The 16665-nt window shown below is 50.9% G+C and overlaps 7 protein-coding genes and 1 non-coding gene across 8 annotated transcripts; 5 read left to right on the top strand and 3 right to left on the bottom strand.

Annotated features, from left to right (window-relative positions):
• The first annotated feature begins 63 nt into the window (after positions 1-63).
• F5J12DRAFT_791113 (multidrug resistance protein) lies at positions 64-1451 on the top strand. The gene is made up of 6 exons (XM_051743869.1): positions 64-185; positions 238-292; positions 367-521; positions 568-649; positions 703-1047; positions 1097-1451. Exons 1-6 carry the CDS (start codon positions 109-111, stop codon positions 1283-1285), a joined length of 903 nt encoding a protein of 300 aa, XP_051605567.1. The 5' UTR covers positions 64-108; the 3' UTR covers positions 1286-1451.
• A 27-nt stretch (positions 1452-1478) lies between these two features.
• Positions 1479-2332, bottom strand: F5J12DRAFT_791111 (uncharacterized protein). Its single transcript, XM_051743868.1, has 3 exons — positions 2162-2332; positions 2049-2116; positions 1479-1988 (listed from the first exon to the last, which is right to left on the bottom strand). Exons 1-3 carry the CDS (start codon positions 2316-2318, stop codon positions 1638-1640), a joined length of 576 nt encoding a protein of 191 aa, XP_051605566.1. The 5' UTR covers positions 2319-2332; the 3' UTR covers positions 1479-1637.
• Positions 2333-2877: 545 nt separating this feature from the next.
• F5J12DRAFT_791106 (RIM15, signal transduction response regulator) lies at positions 2878-8740 on the top strand. Its single transcript, XM_051743867.1, has 7 exons — positions 2878-3071; positions 3147-4173; positions 4229-6256; positions 6311-6818; positions 6868-8032; positions 8085-8123; positions 8186-8740. Exons 1-7 carry the CDS (start codon positions 3008-3010, stop codon positions 8431-8433), a joined length of 5079 nt encoding a protein of 1692 aa, XP_051605565.1. The 5' UTR covers positions 2878-3007; the 3' UTR covers positions 8434-8740.
• Positions 8741-8792: 52 nt separating this feature from the next.
• On the top strand, positions 8793-11377 carry F5J12DRAFT_791102 (uncharacterized protein). Its single transcript, XM_051743866.1, is given in 5 exon segments — positions 8793-8985; positions 9043-10417; positions 10453-10454; positions 10471-10709; positions 10756-11377. The coding sequence occupies 5 exon segments, from the start codon at positions 8964-8966 to the stop codon at positions 11263-11265; spliced, it is 2148 nt and encodes a 715-aa protein (XP_051605564.1). The 5' UTR covers positions 8793-8963; the 3' UTR covers positions 11266-11377.
• A 59-nt stretch (positions 11378-11436) lies between these two features.
• On the top strand, positions 11437-12634 carry F5J12DRAFT_901980 (Tho complex subunit 7-domain-containing protein; the record flags this gene model as incomplete). The annotated part of the gene is made up of 5 exons (XM_051748239.1): positions 11437-11454; positions 11477-11504; positions 11554-11805; positions 11876-12020; positions 12079-12634. The coding sequence occupies 5 exons, from the start codon at positions 11437-11439 to the stop codon at positions 12632-12634; spliced, it is 999 nt and encodes a 332-aa protein (XP_051605563.1).
• On the bottom strand, positions 12624-14067 carry F5J12DRAFT_791090 (beta-lactamase-like protein). The gene is made up of 5 exons (XM_051743865.1): positions 13907-14067; positions 13728-13836; positions 13567-13676; positions 12697-13513; positions 12624-12646 (listed from the first exon to the last, which is right to left on the bottom strand). The coding sequence occupies exons 1-4, from the start codon at positions 13940-13942 to the stop codon at positions 13079-13081; spliced, it is 690 nt and encodes a 229-aa protein (XP_051605562.1). The 5' UTR covers positions 13943-14067; the 3' UTR covers positions 12624-12646; positions 12697-13078.
• Positions 14042-14124, bottom strand: F5J12DRAFT_t4. The gene has a single exon. It is a non-coding gene; the product is annotated as a tRNA-His (tRNA).
• Positions 14125-14209: 85 nt separating this feature from the next.
• On the top strand, positions 14210-16169 carry F5J12DRAFT_932655 (S-adenosyl-L-methionine dependent methyltransferase; the record flags this gene model as incomplete). Its single annotated transcript, XM_051749559.1, has 12 exons — positions 14210-14286; positions 14337-14393; positions 14448-14527; positions 14611-14713; positions 14765-14838; positions 14902-14939; positions 14962-15041; positions 15086-15176; positions 15226-15326; positions 15378-15447; positions 15495-15584; positions 15638-16169. 12 exons carry the CDS (start codon positions 14210-14212, stop codon positions 16094-16096), a joined length of 1320 nt encoding a protein of 439 aa, XP_051605561.1. The 3' UTR covers positions 16097-16169.
• Between the last annotated feature and the right edge of the window lie 496 nt (positions 16170-16665).

Raw genomic sequence — 16665 nt, 5'->3', positions numbered from 1 at the left:
TTTGTTTGCGCTTGTTTGATTCCAAGGCTCTTGCTAAACAGGGGACGCGTCATCTCTACACACAATTTACATTGGCAGAAAGAACATTTCTCAAGACTCACAATCATCATGGCCGACCTAGGAAGCATTTTTGGAAACCAAATTAGGGCCACACGACCATCCGTCGACGTGACTGTTCCCGACAAGTGAGTCGGATTAAATCCTCAGGCGTGCGATCATTCATGTGGTGGTATGCAGCGGAGAAGTCATCCATATCTCTTCGCTGGCTCTCTTAAAGGCACGTATGAAAAGCGTGTAAACTTTTGATATTCCTTACCCTTTTGCCTCAGATGTTGAAGCATGGCCGCGCAGGGGTCCCGATGGAAGTCATGGGCCTCATGCTCGGGGAATTTCGTTGATGAATACACCGTCCAAGTGGTCGACGTATTTGCCATGCCGCAGTCCGGTACTACGGTCACCGTGGAGTCCGTAGACCACGTCTTCCAAACGAAGATGGTCGACATGCTGAAACAGACCGGCCGGTCGGTGTTTATTCCCAGTCACAGTTCACCTCTCACACACCCATAGACCTGAGATGGTCGTGGGGTGGTATCACTCGCACCCTGGGTTTGGGTGCTGGCTTTCAAGTGTTGACATCAATACGCAGCAGGTGTGTCCTGTGACCCCACTTTGATTGTCCATACCCAACACTTTTCACTTTAGTCGTTCGAACAAATGCAGAATCGCTGCGTCGCCGTTGTCATCGATCCAATTCAGTCCGTGAAAGGGAAGGTGGTCATTGATGCCTTCCGTCTTATCAATCCACAAATTGTTCTCTCTGGGCGTGAACCGCGACAAACGACATCAAACATTGGACATATCAATAAACCTTCGATCCAGGCGCTGGTCCATGGACTGAACCGCCACTATTACTCCATCGCGGTCAATTACCGCAAAACAGAGTTGGAGCAGTCGATGTTGATGAATTTACACAAAAGGAATTGGACAGAGGGGTTGAAGTTACGCGACTTTTGTTCACACAAGCAGAGCAATGAGGCTGCTATCAAGGTTTGCTGGGAGGTTGAGCATGGGTCGTGTTATGCTGATATGGTTTCAGAAAATGCTAGCTTTATCTGGAGCTTACAACAAGTCTGTGCAAGAAGAGTCCACGCTATCGCCGGAGAAGCTGAAGACGCGGCATGTTGGTAAGCAAGATCCCAAACGGCACCTCGAAGAAACGGTCGAAAAAGCAATAGGGGATCAAGTGGTGCAGAATTTGGGCACGATGTTGCTGGCAGAACTATAGAACGTGTTGGAAACTTATCCCTTACACACTTACATGATCCGCGCGGCGAATACCCGTAAGGAATTCCGTACCTAACATCCTCAAATGGAGTATAGTGATAGGGGTGGTGGCCCTGAGGTGTGCTTCTAGTTGTCAAGTGATTGATTACAATCCACTTTGAGGGAGTCTCGATTGCGTATGCTGGTCTGTTCACGGGGGAAGTAAACTCATCTGCCATGATGCCCCCAGCGCCCTTAGGAACCTGCCTGACATGGTATTCTTGCACAAGGTTTGGTGATGATTACTAAGGTTGGGACTGGTAGAGAAGGAAGTAATTGATGCTCGAATGGAGGAACAGACATCGGGTGGTAATCTACGATGGCTTGGGTAAAACGAGCCTCTGAGACTGGCGGGGTGCAATTCTTGGATTGCTAAGCTGAGGCAATATGCCCATCATTTTGGCGCGACGTATCGCCTTACCCAATCGCCGCTGCGTTTTGGTGGTGAGCTTTGTTTCGACGCGGCTCTTGGTTTTACCCATTTCGGTGATAAACGAGGCGAGCAGGGTAGTATTGCTCGTCTCGTACACGGGGTCTATTCCGAAGTGGCGGAGCGCGTCACGTTCACGAGCTTCGCGACTTCCCGGAGCTACGAGTGGCTGAGAGGTGGAGAGTCTCTGTTTCTCGAAACGATGCTCGTGAGACCAGTAGTGCGGACGGATGAACTACGCAAATAACAGTTATTAAGGACACAGTCGGGAGCGATAACGGAAGCGATTCCTTACCAGACCAGGAGAAAATTTCCTTCGAACGCCCTTCTGCTGCCACGAGATGTTGGGGTCGACAGTTGCTTCTACGAGACGGTCAGACTGACTAACGCGGTGGGGAGTCAGCCAACCTTGAGCCTCTGCCTTGTCTGCTTCGTCACTCATAATTTTCTTAAGCTCGTTGCGGTCATCCTCGACTGAAGAAAAGTCAGACACAAATCTTCTACAGGAGACAAGCCGTGCTGTGGGTCGCAGCGCTGTCGACCGCCGAGCAAGTTCGAGGAACATGATGACGGTGGAAGGTTAGCTATGACATAATCATACATTTCCGGAGTTAGTGATTAGATAATAATCCACGACCCCCAGACACCTGAAGTGAATAAAATGTCCGTTGCGTCGGTTGAGTTGTCTGCTGGTTTGAATCGAGTCTTCACCCAGTCACCCCGCTCCCGTGCATGCCAATGCTCGCCTGGCCTTGACTTGTCCACCCTCCAAGTCGTCGTTACGCTGTTCCCTCAGGTGCGCACTGCCGCTCCGTCCTGCAAGTACATAGCTCATATCGACCTGTTATGATTATCCATCTCACCACTTAGGTCCATATGTCCAGCTCATTCAGTCGTCCCCAGTCTCAGTCCTCAGCTCAGCTCGTCGGTGTCTCTGAAAACCTTGTCTGCAGTCCACCAATCCAGTCGAATCCATCCACTAGCACAAATGCATCCACCTCCAATACCGTCTCTATGCCTTTCGTCAGACGACACGTTACTCGTCGTCTCAAGACCGCAAAGGCAGACTGCGACAAGGAACTTCGTCGAGTAATAAATAGCATCACCACATTCTTTGAGGAGAAACTGCGTGAAGGCGAACAGGACCGCGATATCGACTTTCGTGATCGCGACAGAGATGTCGACCGGGACTCTCAGTATGACGACTCCGACCACTTACTACAGGACCAAATTGCAGTGACCCGTCCTGCTTCCATGGCAGACGATGACTCCGATAGTGTCTACGATGTAGAATCCGACTATCGTCATTCTCGACAACGTGCGTTTCCAGAGGATGCGAGTAAAACAACTCCCTTTCTAACCCATCGGGCTTCATTTCCTGGCCTATTTGCAGCATCTAATTCTCCTTCACTCGGCTCCTCTTTACGCAGACAGAACACCCTTCACTCCACACCTCCCTCTAGCTCAGGTCCCAGCCCCATCATTCCAAACAGTTCACTATCTACCACCGCAAGTCCCCGCAGGCAATCCAATGCTGTGCACCCCGTGGTCTGGCCAAGTCAAAGCTTATCTTCTCGTCGCCTTTCCCGTGCAATCCAGATCCCCGTCCGTTCAGGCAGATCTACTGCCCAAAGCTCTCGTTCAACGTCCAGATCTCGTTCACCCCTCCCTCCTGCCCCAATTCACGCCAACTTCTCTGACACTGCGACTTCAACTTCCATCAATCGCAGGTCCTCGCGCATACTAATAGACGATCCCATCGACCCTATCATGTCTGCGCTGTATGAGCTCATAGGCGTTGCCACAGATGTCACAGAAATGTCCACAGCCCAGCTGACGGCACAGCCAAAGATATGTGAATCGCTCGTTCAACGCGTGCAAGCCATCGGGAAGGCCTGGGATGACCATCCAGATTGGCACGGACGCAATTGGTATGTGCAGGTACTCCTTGCCGTCGCTAGCCTCAGCCGTGTGGTGGAGTGGTGGGAGGCAGAGAAACTGTTCTGGAACTTTGACGACAACGAAGACGAACAAGACGAACCATTGATGTTTGTCATGAAGCCTGCGGATGACGTTCTTCCTACTTCAGCGTCAATAGGTCGGTTCCATCCAGCAGAGGGAGCATTATTGCAGTTCTCTGCAGATGAAGAACAGCGCTTCCGTTCGACCAGGCAAATTAGTCAGGGCAGGCGATCAAGAGAAGAACACGTTAAAGATTTTACTCGGAAGTCCACATCTCCGGAGCCAGGCTCCCGCGTGCCGCATAAGTCAATTGAAACCAACGAATCTGCCCGTGTCTTAGCAACAGAGCGATTGCGACTACAGGCTGAAAGAACTCAGAGCCAAAACATTGTTTTGGAGCTGAGCTTGGACGGTGATCACTTCGTATCGGCAAATCATGCATGGAGACTCGTGGCTGGGTACGTTCAACGTCCTTTCAATGGAATTCACAGGTTTGAATTTAACTGTCATTAGTACGGATCCGGCTGAACTTCTTGGGACCCGAATATCAAATCTTCTTGTGCCGTCAGATTGGTCAGTCTTCAGGGATGCGACGTCTCGTCTGCAACGAGACGACACTCGTGCAGTCGATGTACACTTCAAACTGCAGGTGCAGCCCGATGGGGAGAAAGAGGGTCCAGCAAACGCCGTCTTGTATCAGCAAATGGAGGGCCAAGGCATACTTATGATCGACCGCGAGGACGCCCAACCATCCCATACGTTATGGATCGTGAAGCCGACAGGTCCTCCACGATATGAGTATTCCTCTCCCTCTATCGTCTTCGAGGGAGAGGAGGCAGTCGCCGACGCAGTCCCAGCGACAACTGATGCCGCTGAAGAAGTTGACCAACGCCCCGGTATGCCATTTCCGTTCGCACAACCGATCTCTACGGAACCAATTCTTTGTCGAATATGCGAGTGCCAGATTCCGCAATGGTACTTCGAAAAGCACAGCGAGACCTGCGTCGAGATCCATCGACTGGAAGCAGAGATTACGGAATGCAATGAGTCCATCAGCGAGTTAAAGAACACAATTCGTGATCTTCTGCTCGCAATCGAAACTTCGCAGCCTCCCGTGACTCCGGAATATCGTGGCCTTCCGCTCTTCACTCCGTCAACATCGCCGAGTATGTCGAGTCCGTTGCAGTTGTTCCGTACCAAGAAAACAGGGATGGGAATGAAGAAATTGCAACGTCGATTTTTGGAGCAATTGGACGAGATTTTGCAACTGGCTGTTGAAATTACCATGCCATCGTTAAAGGAGGAGGAGTCGAAGGAACCCATTGAACGGCAGCGGTTGCTCACTCCAACTTCCGAGCAAAAAGTAACGCAGGTGCGAAGTTGGTGCAAGCCAACCATTGACGATGCCGCTTTGAAACAGCTCGCAGAAGACACTGAGCGCGTCATGCGCCAAAAGGTTGACAACGTTGTACGCATGCAAAATACGATTCGGTACTCGGAGAAAGTATGGCACGAATGGGAGCAGAAAGTCGGAGAGTGTTTGGCTGCAGCTGACTTTGATGACGAGAGCGACGAGAGCGAGCTCGAGAACGATGTGGACGCGGCGTCCACCCCCGCAGCGGAGGCTGCTGACACTACAGCCTCCGGGGACCAAACCGCAGTGAACTCGTCGGAGGATATTCTTTCATGTGATCCTACTCCTATGGCCTCTTCGTCTCCCGCCGCTGTTGGAACACCTAACGAAACTCGTTCCCTAGTGTCCATGCCAGCGCCGGCCGTTGCTCCGACAACATGGCAAATAATCAACAAACTACCTACTCGATCATCCACCCCATCATCCATATCTTCCCCCTTAGCCCTTGCCGTACCTATCACGGCTACTTCCTCGGATGACCACCCGCCATACATGGACTTGAATGACATTCCCGGCGAGGTTGGAACGATCAGAACTCGGAGATCCGCTTCCAATTTGCTTGAACCCCGTCTTTTGGTTACCCCACCGTTATCACCAAGTATTCAACCGCGGGATGCTCAACCAACCCGCCGTGGCCATCGTAGGCATTCTACGGTCAACCCCGTATTTAGCCCCACTACGTCAAATACTCCCCTCTCGCCTCGGCAACCATCTGCGGTGCCATTATCACGATCTACACCCACATCCATCAAGGACTTTGAGATCATCAAACCCATTAGCAAGGGTGCATTCGGTTCCGTCTTCCTTGCGAAGAAGAAGGTTACGGGCGATTATTACGCTATCAAAGTGTTGAAGAAAGCCGATATGATTGCGAAGAATCAGATCACGAACGTGAAAGCCGAGCGCATGATTCTCATGAAACAGGCAGAGTCTCCTTTCGTTGCAAAGTTGTACTTCACCTTTCAGAGCAAGGACAACCTATACCTGGTGATGGAATATCTCAACGGTGGTGACTGTGCTGCTCTTATTAAGTCTCTGGGTTCTCTTCCCGAAGAGTGGACGCGTCAGTATATCGCTGAGGTCGTCTTGGGACTGGAATACCTGCATCAACGCGGCATTGTTCATCGGTTTGTGCTTTTTTAGTTACAATGCACGAGTTTCGTCTGATTAGTACATTACAGCGACCTTAAACCAGACAATTTACTTATCGATCAGCATGGCCACTTGAAGCTGACGGACTTTGGTCTGAGCAGAATTGGTCTTTTGGGCCGTCAAACTCGCGAAGGTCATCTGGGCTTGCGTCCTCGTGTAAGATATGATTCACGTTCGCGACCTCCTTCCCTTGACTCAGGCTTGATCTCATCTCCCATGTTGTCTTCTGATGGCGGAGGTTCGTATTTCGTTCAGGGACCCCAGGCCGGGAACCGGGCAGTAGCACCGCCTTATCAATCGCTTGCAGACGACATTAGTGAGTCCAGTGGGTCGGAGTCAGTGTCGAATTACTACTCGCGCCGAAGCAAAGCTGGCGAGAGCCCGCTGCAGTCGTTTGCCAGTGAGCTGACGACGGATTTGCGTTCATATTCTGGGGGTCATACTCCTCCTGGAGAACAGAAGTTCGTTGGCACCCCGGATTATTTGGCTCCCGAGACTATTCTTGGACTGAGAGGTGATGACGCCGCAGTCGACTGGGTATGTCATTACGTGGTTTCTGTTCCGTCATTACTTATGCGATTGACAGTGGGCTCTCGGAGTCATAACGTACGAATTCTTGTACGGTATACCGCCGTTTCATGCGGAGACGCCAGAGAAAGTGTTTGAGAACATTCTATCCGGTCATGTTGAATGGCATGAAGAGTGGATTGATTTCTCGGATGCTGCTAAGGACTTCATGCAGCGACTGATGGACACGGATCCCGTCACTCGACTTGGCGCGGACGGTGCTGACGAGGTCAAATCCCACCCATTTTTTGAGGGGATTGAATGGGATAAAGTCACGTCGGCGGAGGCAGCTTTCATACCACAGGTCACGGATCCCGAGTCCACGGATTATTTCGATCCCCGCGGAGCCATACCACAACTATTCCATGATGACGAGATATCCCTTACCAATCCCCTTGACAGTCCTGCGATCAACCCTGTACGACAGAGTTCGCATTCACATTCATCTTCTCAGCATGCCAATCGGGAATCTGCGCCGTCGCCTGCTAGCGACGACTTCGGATCATTCAGTTTCAAGAATTTGCCCGTACTCAAACAGGCTAACGATGACGTGATACGCAAGTTGAAGACGGATCAACTGGCACCCATCGCGCACACCTTATCGGATCCGGCTTGTCTGGTGTCGAGGAGACGAAGCGCGTCACAGCGTCATAAAGTGAAACCTCCCAGCGTTGTTACTGCAATTGACCAGAAATCGATCTCGCATGGGCCGCCCTCCCCTTCTACCTCAACGTCGTCGATTGCGTCGTCGCCATCCCGAGCGAGTATTCCGACTACGCCGGGAAGTGGTTCAGGAAGTCATATTCGGAAGCCCTCGGAATTCGGAGCTATTGAGCGATTTAAACTAAATCATCTTGACGGTATCGAGCGGAGGAACACGATGCCCAGTAGATTGCGAACGGCATCGATTTCGAGTAGCACAGGTGACGGCTCTGGCTCTGAGAACTGGCTGCCCTCCTCTGCAGGTCAAGGATCTAGTCATTTTGAAACGCCACCCTCCTCTGTCCACTCCATCGATTTGCGTAAGGGACCTGATCCGAACGATCGCGCCGTGACTTGCCTGCTTGCTGAAGATAATCCCATAACGGCGAAGATTATCGAGACGTTGTTGACTCGTCTTGGCTGTCGTTGTGTTGTTGTTGCTGATGGCACTGAGGCCATCAGTGTCGCCATGGGAGATATCAGTGAGTGGCGTATGTCACCTTGAGTGAGAAACAAAACTAATCTTTATCGCAGAGTTTGACTGCATTTTGATGGATTTACATATGCCGGCCCGTAAGTATTTACTCGTCGTCGGTTGCGACTGCCGCAAGTACTGATGGGCGCATGACGACCAGTTGATGGCGAGAGTGCCGCCAGATATATCAAGGCGACGAACAACAAGAACAGCTCGACGCCTATTATCTGTGTTAGTGCCTACAGCGCAACGGATGCGAACGAACCCAACAATCTGTTTGCGGCGTCCTTGGGCAAGCCATTGCAAAGAGCGGACCTGCTTGCTGTGATGCGCAAACTGGGATTCAAGACGTCAGCGGTGCAGGGTGCTTCATACCCTGCGAAACTTGTTGCTTTTCGCGCATCATGAGTGATTATGCTATTGCTATCATGCTGTTTCTTTCGTTTTCGACTGCATCATATATGTTCACACGTTTGTGCTCGGCTATTTCCCAGGTCCGACGAGCATTCGAGCATCCTCAATCTGCACACTATTACTTCACTTTCTTTTTGCACAGCTGTACGCTAGACACGACTGATTACCTTGTACGCCACCATTATATTCGCACAGGACACATTTTGCAACCCCTTTGTCACGTGAGGGAGGAAGCAGGCTGCCAAGAGAAAGTTGGCAGAGTGCTCCTTAGCGAGGCTGTTCGTTTCGATGTGTCCGTGCGCGCCATCAACGTAAAAAGATAACAGCAAAGTAGTGAGGTCTGCTTAGTCAGCAGGAGGCCTTGATACCCAGCTGCCACTGAGAAACGATGGATTATTACTATTCGATCGTAACGGGCGCTGGAAATCTGGCAGGACATGTGTCCGACTGTACCTGGACTAGCACTCCCGGTACCCTCATCCTCCTGCTACACAGATCCTAGCTGAACATCCTCATCCAAATAGATGCAGTCTTACGATCATAGAGGTGATGCAAGTTCTCGCACAGTCTCGTTCCAGATGTCTGACCACCATATGTGTGTAGTCCAATACGCCCCTCAACGCTACTCATCCGTACAAGCAACGCCCTCGAGGCCTCCCCAAGTCCCTCCAAGGCCCCGCCATGCCAGTTTTGCTGCACCCGAGTCCCTACCGCTCTCGTCACCGCGCATGTCACAGCCCTCCATACCCGTGAGCCTTACCCCAGGTAGACTGCGGACTGCACGTTCGACTTGGGATGCGGCCGTCTCACTGCCTCTGACATCGCGCCCCAGTCCATCCGGGTTTCCACATCCGTCTCCTCCCAGTCGCATGACCCTCTACGGCGACTACTTCTCACAACCACAGCCCCCGTTGCTCCCTCCCCCTCCTCCCTTACCTCGGAAGCCACATGTCCCAATCAACCTGCGCCCACCGATTCCGCCCAAGCCATCTGCCCTTATCTCATCCGCCCAACCGAGAAATCCTTTGTACCCACAGTCAATATCAACTAGTATCGCATCTGGACTTCCTCCTTGGTCCCCTGATGAATCTAGATCTCATTCACCAATTGACGACGACAAGGACTTCTCATTCCCACCGCCCCTCGCACTTCCCGCATTGGATATAAAATATCACGAGGACATTTTGGCTGCTCGAGAGGAGGAAGAACTTGCAAAGGCACTCGAAGAGTCGCGGTTATTGGCAAATGTGTTCGATGAGCGCCCCGCCTTTACCAATATTGTGCACAAGAGCCCTGCATCTACGAAGGCCATCCCGGCCAGCGGCGAGAGTTGGCTCAACATGAGCACTCCGTCTACCGCCCAGCATTCACTGGATTCCTTGCTTGACGAAACATCTTTGCAAAAACAATCAGATGATAATAAGTGTCTTCCGCATAATACAAACGGGCGCCCTGTAAACGAGCTCCTCCGATCTGCTGCGACCGAGAGCCGTGATACACAGCCCACGTCTGCGGACTCAACCCCCGCCCCCTCCTTGTACTCCAACGTCGTATCTAACCTAGTCGCAAAACCTACTTCCAATGTCACCGTCACCTCCAATACTTCTACGACGCACGTTCCTCACCTACCAGCCTCACCCGCACCAAGTTCCCTCACCCGTCCGCCTAGCGAACCCTCAGTATCACCGCAGCCTACAACCGAGACCTACCCGACATCCCCATCTGTTCCTTCCGTCTCGGGTCTTAGCTCGAATTTCACGTCAGATAGTAGTGTGTCTGTCGGGAAGTTTTATACTGGGGATGTTCTCTCAATAACTGCAAGTAGATCCCAAGTGACGTCCGCAAGCTCCAGTCTGTCTCTGGATTCCAATATCAGTCCCAACTTTTTGGAAGGAGAAGATGACGCTGATTCACCGAAACGTCCGGCGATCCCGTACTCAGCAAATCAATACGTGGAGCCAGAGCTACTCATGGGTGTTTGTAAGTACGAACGTGTAGCCGGCGTTGCATCGCCTAACCTTTACTGTTTAGCACTAGGATTCAACTGTCCAGTGATTTCGACTTTGTTGACGCCCATGAAGGAACAAATGCCCAACATCATTACTCTTCCATACGGAAAACCCCCTCCTTGCTTCCTTCAAGCCCCCAGCTGGCGCCGTTTATTGAAGTTAATGGCTCGGCTCAGCGCCACTAGAATAGAACCAACCGTGGAAGCGCTGAGTATGGCTAAGCACGAGTTAAGATTACGAACCGTTATACAGTTCGTAAGGGTGAGTCACTCTTTGTTGAGCACGAGCGACTTTTGACAGGTCCAAGGTCCACCATTCCTCGTCTGACTGGAGAACAGTCCTCTACTTCACCACTGATATGCCCGCCACACCGTCCGCACATAATTCACAGAAGTACACGAATGGCGATGTTGGTGTGCTGCCGTTTTCGTATACGTTGTCTCCCCTCCCGACGCTTCTGAGAGACGGTGCAGAATCGCAGATGGCAAAATACTACGTCATCCCGTCGACGCCGACGACACCCTACCCCACTCTTCCTATCAACTTCCCAAACCTAGCCATGTACCTGCAGTCTGCCGTCGAAGACTCCCGCCGGGCTGCCATTGACGGCTCCAGCGGAATGCGGAAACTGGCACAGTTTATTGACAGCTGCTATCCGAATGACACTGGGATGGCTGCGCTCGACGGAGATGCCCCAAAGAGAGGAGTTGGCGGGATGCTGAAGCGGGTGATGGGCAGGTCGAAGGGAAGGGGGAGCAGAGGGAATGAGGAGATCTATGATCTCGTGACTCCATTCGTGTCAGAGGACTGGGGCTGATACAGACGCGACGAGTCCCGTACGGCCTTAGATTACCCCAACTACAGTAAATTATAGCATGCACTGTACGCCAAGCTAGTCACAGTAGTACATAGTAACCAGACAGAAGTTGTGCCAGTGTTTGTGGCGTTAAGCACTTCAGTCGGGCGTGCGGGCGCGCGTGCTCAGACCATGACCACATCCAACCCAGTCGAGCCCGAGTCTCCTGAAGATCCCACCACTCTCAGTCGAGGAGGAAGGTCAGGTCCTGTATCAGCACAAGACTTCTTTCTGAATGCACGTTCCCAGACGCTATAATACACACCAGGATAACAAACGACGAAAGACCTCTGCGCCGCATAGCAAAAAAGTTTCACACATATGCATCTCTAGTTCACCCATCGCCGGTTCACTCAAGTCATGCAGGGAACATAGACGATGCAAGGGAGGCTTTCCTAATTGAACTCTCTTCGTTCGAACTCTCGCTCAAAAAAAGTATCATGGTCTGCGAGGCAGAAGCACGGCAGGTAGAGGAGTACCAACGCGAGCGGCGAAGGATTGGTACGTGTGTTCCATCAAGGACTTGGGCACACAGCCGACCAACTAGTTTACTTGCAACCACCTCCCTCAGAAGCGGAACATGAAGCATTGCGTGCTCAGATTGCCGAACTCAAGATTGCACTTGAGCACGCTCAGACAGAGCGCAAGAGGAAGATAGAGTACGATTCCGTTGCAGAAAAGATCAACACGTTTCCAAGCCGTGATGAACTCCACCAGTACGTATCGTGTATCCCTTCACTAGAGCTGTCGCTGACTTGCTGTGGTGCTATTTAGAGCCATCCTCTTACTAGAGAATGACATGGCAGCTATTAGAGCAGAGCATGAGACGCAAGAACGCATCATTCAGGGCCAAAAGTCCGCGTTGGACGGTATCGTCATGGACCTTTCATCATTGCGGCTATTAGGGAAAGATAAGGATGTTTCGCAGCTCGGTAGTCCGTTAACAACCCCTGCCCCGGAATTACCTGACTCAGATGAAGGTGGTGGAAGTTCATTGCCAAAAGATGACGAGAGGCAAGGGGAGGGCATCGAGTACGGAGAAGTCCCAGAGGGGAAGGAAGATGGGGAAGATGACGGATCGTTTGATTTGTTGTCATCGTCAAAACTTGGCCCCTCCTCCCAGGGGTTTCTATCACACCAGTCTGGTACGCCACTGTCATCGCAGAGGGACCCTCAGGCCCAGGGAGGTGTGTCAGCTGATGTAGACGATGATATCGAGATGGGGGAAGTTGCGGAGGATCCCAAACCCAAGAGGAAGGCCAGGGAAGACTTAGAGGAAGGAGAGGCAAGCGACTCCAGCAGCGCGTTGTCAGATCCTCCAGACGACTAAAATGAAGTTTGAGGCGGCGTCTCTTTGTATCATTAGATCCTAATCTGTGGTGCTAGGTTTGATTTCTACCGTCATCAAGTCTCGCGCGCAGACAATCTCTCCATCATAATGTTCCTTGGCTAAACATGCGATCGCCTTCATGATCCTACCGGCCTCTTCATTCCCTTCGTCGTTCCCTGGATACCTAGCTGAGAAGTGGTTGAGAATCAATTTCCGGGCTCCAATAAGGGTGGCGAACGCCCCCGCAAGTTGAGGGGTTGAGTGTCCCCGTGTTTTTGCGCGCGTTTCGACACTTTCAAAAGTATCGTCGGGTTTGGTAGATGAATCTACCCCTGGAAGATGGGCATTGGTTGCCTCGTGAACGAGAACGTCGGGCGAAGTGGCGATATCGGATATAAGGGAAGGATCATAAGTGTCTCCAAGTATCACGACCTTTCGACCTGGTCAGCGAGGAGGGCCGTGCAGTACAGTTCCATCTGGGAGCTCGATGCTTTGTCCTTGTTGTAGACGGCTCATGCATGTCATAGGTGCCTTTGTCCTCTTAATGTCAGGTATGTATTTTTTAGGGTCCATCTTCCCCGGTATGGGGGCCTCCGTTATCACGTATCCTACGCACGGTACAGAGTGCAGGATGGGGCCTGCGCAGACTGCAACGGCATCATCTCGGAAGATATTTCTCCATACTCCATCGACTTGCGGTATATTGCGACCGGGGATCTCTGAGGTATGGATCGGTAGGGAAGAATTGTCGCCGTCTGGTGGGTCATCAGGGAACCGCAACTCGTGGACGACGTACTGTCGTGCCAAGACGCTGTGGGTGTATGTAAGACTTGCTCGAACATACGCACGTGTACCAAGTGGACCGTAAATCTCCAAGGGCTATAAGCATCAGTCAGGAAGGCGGTGATGGGCGACAGACTGAGCACACTCGCGTCAATATCGAGCTGAGTCTGCAGACGAGGATCGCCGACGTCACCGACGGCGCCTCCGGCACCGTTAGCTAACGTAGATATTAGTGGTACCAGCCCGAAAATGTGATCTCCTGTATGTAATGACAACTATCAGTTTTATGGAACAGTAGAGCACGGCGTACCATGTGTGTGCGTGATGAATATCTTCTTGATCTTGCCCATCCTTAAGACGCTCTTTTGGAGTTGGTGCTGGGTAGCCTCACCGCAATCAAAGAGCCAGACGTCGCCGGCCTAAACGCAATGCAAGAGATGAGTGATTCCGCGTAGAAGACGGTTGGGCGGAAGCTGTCCCAAGGAAAACGAGATCCATCGATCCGATGCCACTTTTTCTTGACATTATTGTGGGTGCCCACCGCGAACAACTACAAAACAAGATGCGACTGTCCATTTACTCTCGCGGCCGACGTCGCCTGAGACCATCAAGAAAAAAAACAATTGTCCCTGGCAGGAATCGAACCTGCGGCGTCACGGGATTGTGCTAGCCACAACGTGACGATTTAACCACTAATCGACAGGGACTTCACCGAAGCCGTCGAATCTTCTTCCTTGGTATACTTTGGCAGGACTAACAGGAGTTTCACCTTCCAGGCCATTGTAACTTGGAATGCATCCACGCAACATATACGCAGCCTCACCTGATTTTGTTGCCCTCGCAAGGAGTTATCCACCACTTAGACCATAGTGCGTCCTTTTGCAGTGGTGGTCGCAGGTGTTGATCGTCATAATCTCAGTGTCTTCCTTACACATACCGGTCCGTCGATAGATTTCAAAAACCCAATTGCCCAGAGGTCAGGATAGTATGGTTTTTTTTGCATAGGAACATGTATTCATTAAAGAGGGAGGCGCTTGACGGAAGCGTTACTTCGTATTGACTTCGATATCAGTCTCAGCTTACCAGAGAACCGTCTCTGCCCCCCTGTAAGTGCCTCTGTTTCATGACAAGATAGTATTCAGAATTCCTTCAGATTCCAAATAGGTATCTTCCCTCCACTTTCGGGTTTGAAGTTTACACTGCTCACCCTTACCAAAGGTTAAACTATGTTCTTTGGATACAAGACATCATCAGAGAAACAGCCCCTGATGTGGCAGTAGTACGTGGGATTGACATGTGTGCTCTGGCATCTTTTCCGAAGGCACCTCTATTAACCGTGATGTACAGAGGAACGGGTGCTTCTACGGTGTACCCCTTACTTGCATGCCGCCTAGAGCCGACATGGCAATTTGTCGCGACTGGTAAGTCAGTATGCTTCATGGCAGCAAAAAGACATTTTACTAATGAAATGAACACTATCGAAGACGTGGACAAGGATTCGTTGACTTCTGCTCGAGAGAACGTCAGCCGTAACCATTTGTCAGGACCGGGTAATAATTACAGAAACGTCTCCGAGCAAACCTTTACTCTTTCCACTAGAAAAGGATACCACAGTCAATGCACGGTGACTATATTTTATTCGATTTTGCGAAATTAATTTAGTCGCAGGTACGAATTTACTATGTGCAATCCTCCATTTTATTCCAGTACGGAGGAAATGGCTCAGTCGGCGGAGACAAAGGAGTTCGGGCCCAACGCGGTATCTGATTTTTCTTTATGCATAGATTCTAACTCATGTCCTTTTCCAGGTTTGTACGGGAGCTGAGGTGGAAATGATTACTCCAGGTGGAGAGGTAGCTTTTGTTTCGCGTATAATTATGGAGAGTCTTCGGCACAAAGCTCGGTGCAGGTTGTCGCACGTTTTTGGCCTGTTCATGGTTTTTTTTCTCACCCGTTCTAGGTGGTATACATCTATGCTAGGTAAAATGATCTCTCTTCATGAAATTGTGTCCCTTCTGCGGAATAACCTGGTAATGATTTTCCATCTTCTTTTTCACAGGGTGCTGATCGCTACTAGGTCGACAACTATGCCATCACTGAATTTGTACAAGGCCAGACTCGCCGTTGGGCTATAGCATGGAGTTTTGGGACTCGACGTCTTCCGGATGTAAGCACAATAATTGTTAGCCATTGCTCGCCGATATGGACAAACTTTTGTAGGTCCATGCACGAATTAGCAGCCCAGCGTTGCAGGGAATTATGCCGTTGCGGACGACCTTGTATCAGCCGCTCCCCAACATCACTTCTACCGCACTTTTGTCCGGCATCCTAAGTCAGGTTCTTGCGGATGTTGACGGTGTATCGGTCACGTTGGATAATTCCAGTTCCGGTGATCACATCTACCTGGTGCGCGTATCGGCAAACACATGGTCTAGATCCGCTCGGCGGAAAAAGACTACAGCTCCTTTACAAACGGATATGCCTCTCCAGTCAGCTCCAGTCATGCAATGCCGAATCCAATGCCGACATGGCCTTTCGCCTACGGTCACTGACAACCACAAGCTGCAAGGAGCGTACTTGGATTATCAATGGATCGATGGCAAGGAGCGTAGTATCTTTGAGAGTTTTGTCAGCCACGTCAACCGCAAGGCCGCCTCGTCCCGGTTGACCAACCGTTGATCTAAGCTCCACGACATGAATATTTTTACTTGGAGGCACGCTGTTGGAATACCTCGTGTGACCTGCAAGTGTGTGTGTGCTTCGCAATCTCTGGGCAACGTTACTTACACGGTCCTTTGGATCATTATCAGCTTACAAGTATCACCCTTGGTATCATAATTCAAGAAAGCTGCTCCATTTATGGGTCTGTGTGCGGCCTCGGTACATGTAGTGTATGAACGATAATCTTCTCGCCAGAGTGTTACTCGTCGTCTCAATCTTACCGTGGCCATCAGTACTTCCATGGATGGTGACCACGACCCCAGCAAATGGATTCCAACATTAGCCGATATTTCTGGTGTTTTTTTTGTTTCCATTGCATGTGAATAGATGTCAACGAAGATACTCAGGCTGGATAAAACAACAGTAGCTATGCAACAATCAAGGTTAATCAAAAACTGAAATCAGAGAAGTTGCAATCAGAACCCCATGCCTTCATAGGTAGGAATGAAACCCGCATTCCCTGTATGGCCATCAAACCCCCGACAGACACCCACCATGGCCCACATCCAAAGGTAAGTGTACATGGT

This window comes from Pisolithus orientalis (genome assembly GCF_024613125.1).
Source record: "Pisolithus orientalis strain OTSU chromosome Unknown F5J12scaffold_1, whole genome shotgun sequence".
Taxonomy (NCBI): Eukaryota; Fungi; Basidiomycota; class Agaricomycetes; order Boletales; family Pisolithaceae; genus Pisolithus; species Pisolithus orientalis.
This window is presented reverse-complemented; position numbering and strand designations above follow the sequence as displayed.

What these genes read in the sequence shown, in the direction of transcription:
- F5J12DRAFT_791113 (XM_051743869.1), top strand. Translation starts at nt 109, where the DNA reads ATGGCCGACCTAGGAAGCATTTTTGGAAACCAAATTAGGGCCACACGA. An exon ending in ATGCTGAAACAGACCGGCCG is followed by an intron (nt 522 to 567) that starts GTCGGTGTTTAT and finishes ACACACCCATAG; the next exon opens with ACCTGAGATGGTCGTGGGGT. An exon ending in GCAATGAGGCTGCTATCAAG is followed by an intron (nt 1,048 to 1,096) that starts GTTTGCTGGGAG and finishes ATATGGTTTCAG; the next exon opens with AAAATGCTAGCTTTATCTGG.
- F5J12DRAFT_791111 (XM_051743868.1), bottom strand. Translation starts at nt 2,318, where the DNA reads ATGTTCCTCGAACTTGCTCGGCGGTCGACAGCGCTGCGACCCACAGCA. An exon ending in AGACAAGGCAGAGGCTCAAG is followed by an intron (nt 2,117 to 2,161) that starts GTTGGCTGACTC and finishes ACCGTCTCGTAG; the next exon opens with AAGCAACTGTCGACCCCAAC. An exon ending in GGAAATTTTCTCCTGGTCTG is followed by an intron (nt 1,989 to 2,048) that starts GTAAGGAATCGC and finishes TTATTTGCGTAG; the next exon opens with TTCATCCGTCCGCACTACTG.
- F5J12DRAFT_791106 (XM_051743867.1), top strand. Translation starts at nt 3,008, where the DNA reads ATGGCAGACGATGACTCCGATAGTGTCTACGATGTAGAATCCGACTAT. An exon ending in GCATGGAGACTCGTGGCTGG is followed by an intron (nt 4,174 to 4,228) that starts GTACGTTCAACG and finishes AACTGTCATTAG; the next exon opens with TACGGATCCGGCTGAACTTC. An exon ending in TGTCGCCATGGGAGATATCA is followed by an intron (nt 8,033 to 8,084) that starts GTGAGTGGCGTA and finishes TCTTTATCGCAG; the next exon opens with AGTTTGACTGCATTTTGATG.
- F5J12DRAFT_791102 (XM_051743866.1), top strand. Translation starts at nt 8,964, where the DNA reads ATGCAGTCTTACGATCATAGAG. An exon ending in GCAGTCTTACGATCATAGAG is followed by an intron (nt 8,986 to 9,042) that starts GTGATGCAAGTT and finishes ATATGTGTGTAG; the next exon opens with TCCAATACGCCCCTCAACGC. An exon ending in CCGTTATACAGTTCGTAAGG is followed by an intron (nt 10,710 to 10,755) that starts GTGAGTCACTCT and finishes GACAGGTCCAAG; the next exon opens with GTCCACCATTCCTCGTCTGA.
- F5J12DRAFT_791090 (XM_051743865.1), bottom strand. Translation starts at nt 13,942, where the DNA reads ATGTCAAGAAAAAGTGGCATCGGATCGATGGATCTC. An exon ending in ATTCATCACGCACACACATG is followed by an intron (nt 13,677 to 13,727) that starts GTACGCCGTGCT and finishes CATTACATACAG; the next exon opens with GAGATCACATTTTCGGGCTG. An exon ending in AGACTCAGCTCGATATTGAC is followed by an intron (nt 13,514 to 13,566) that starts GCGAGTGTGCTC and finishes TGATGCTTATAG; the next exon opens with CCCTTGGAGATTTACGGTCC.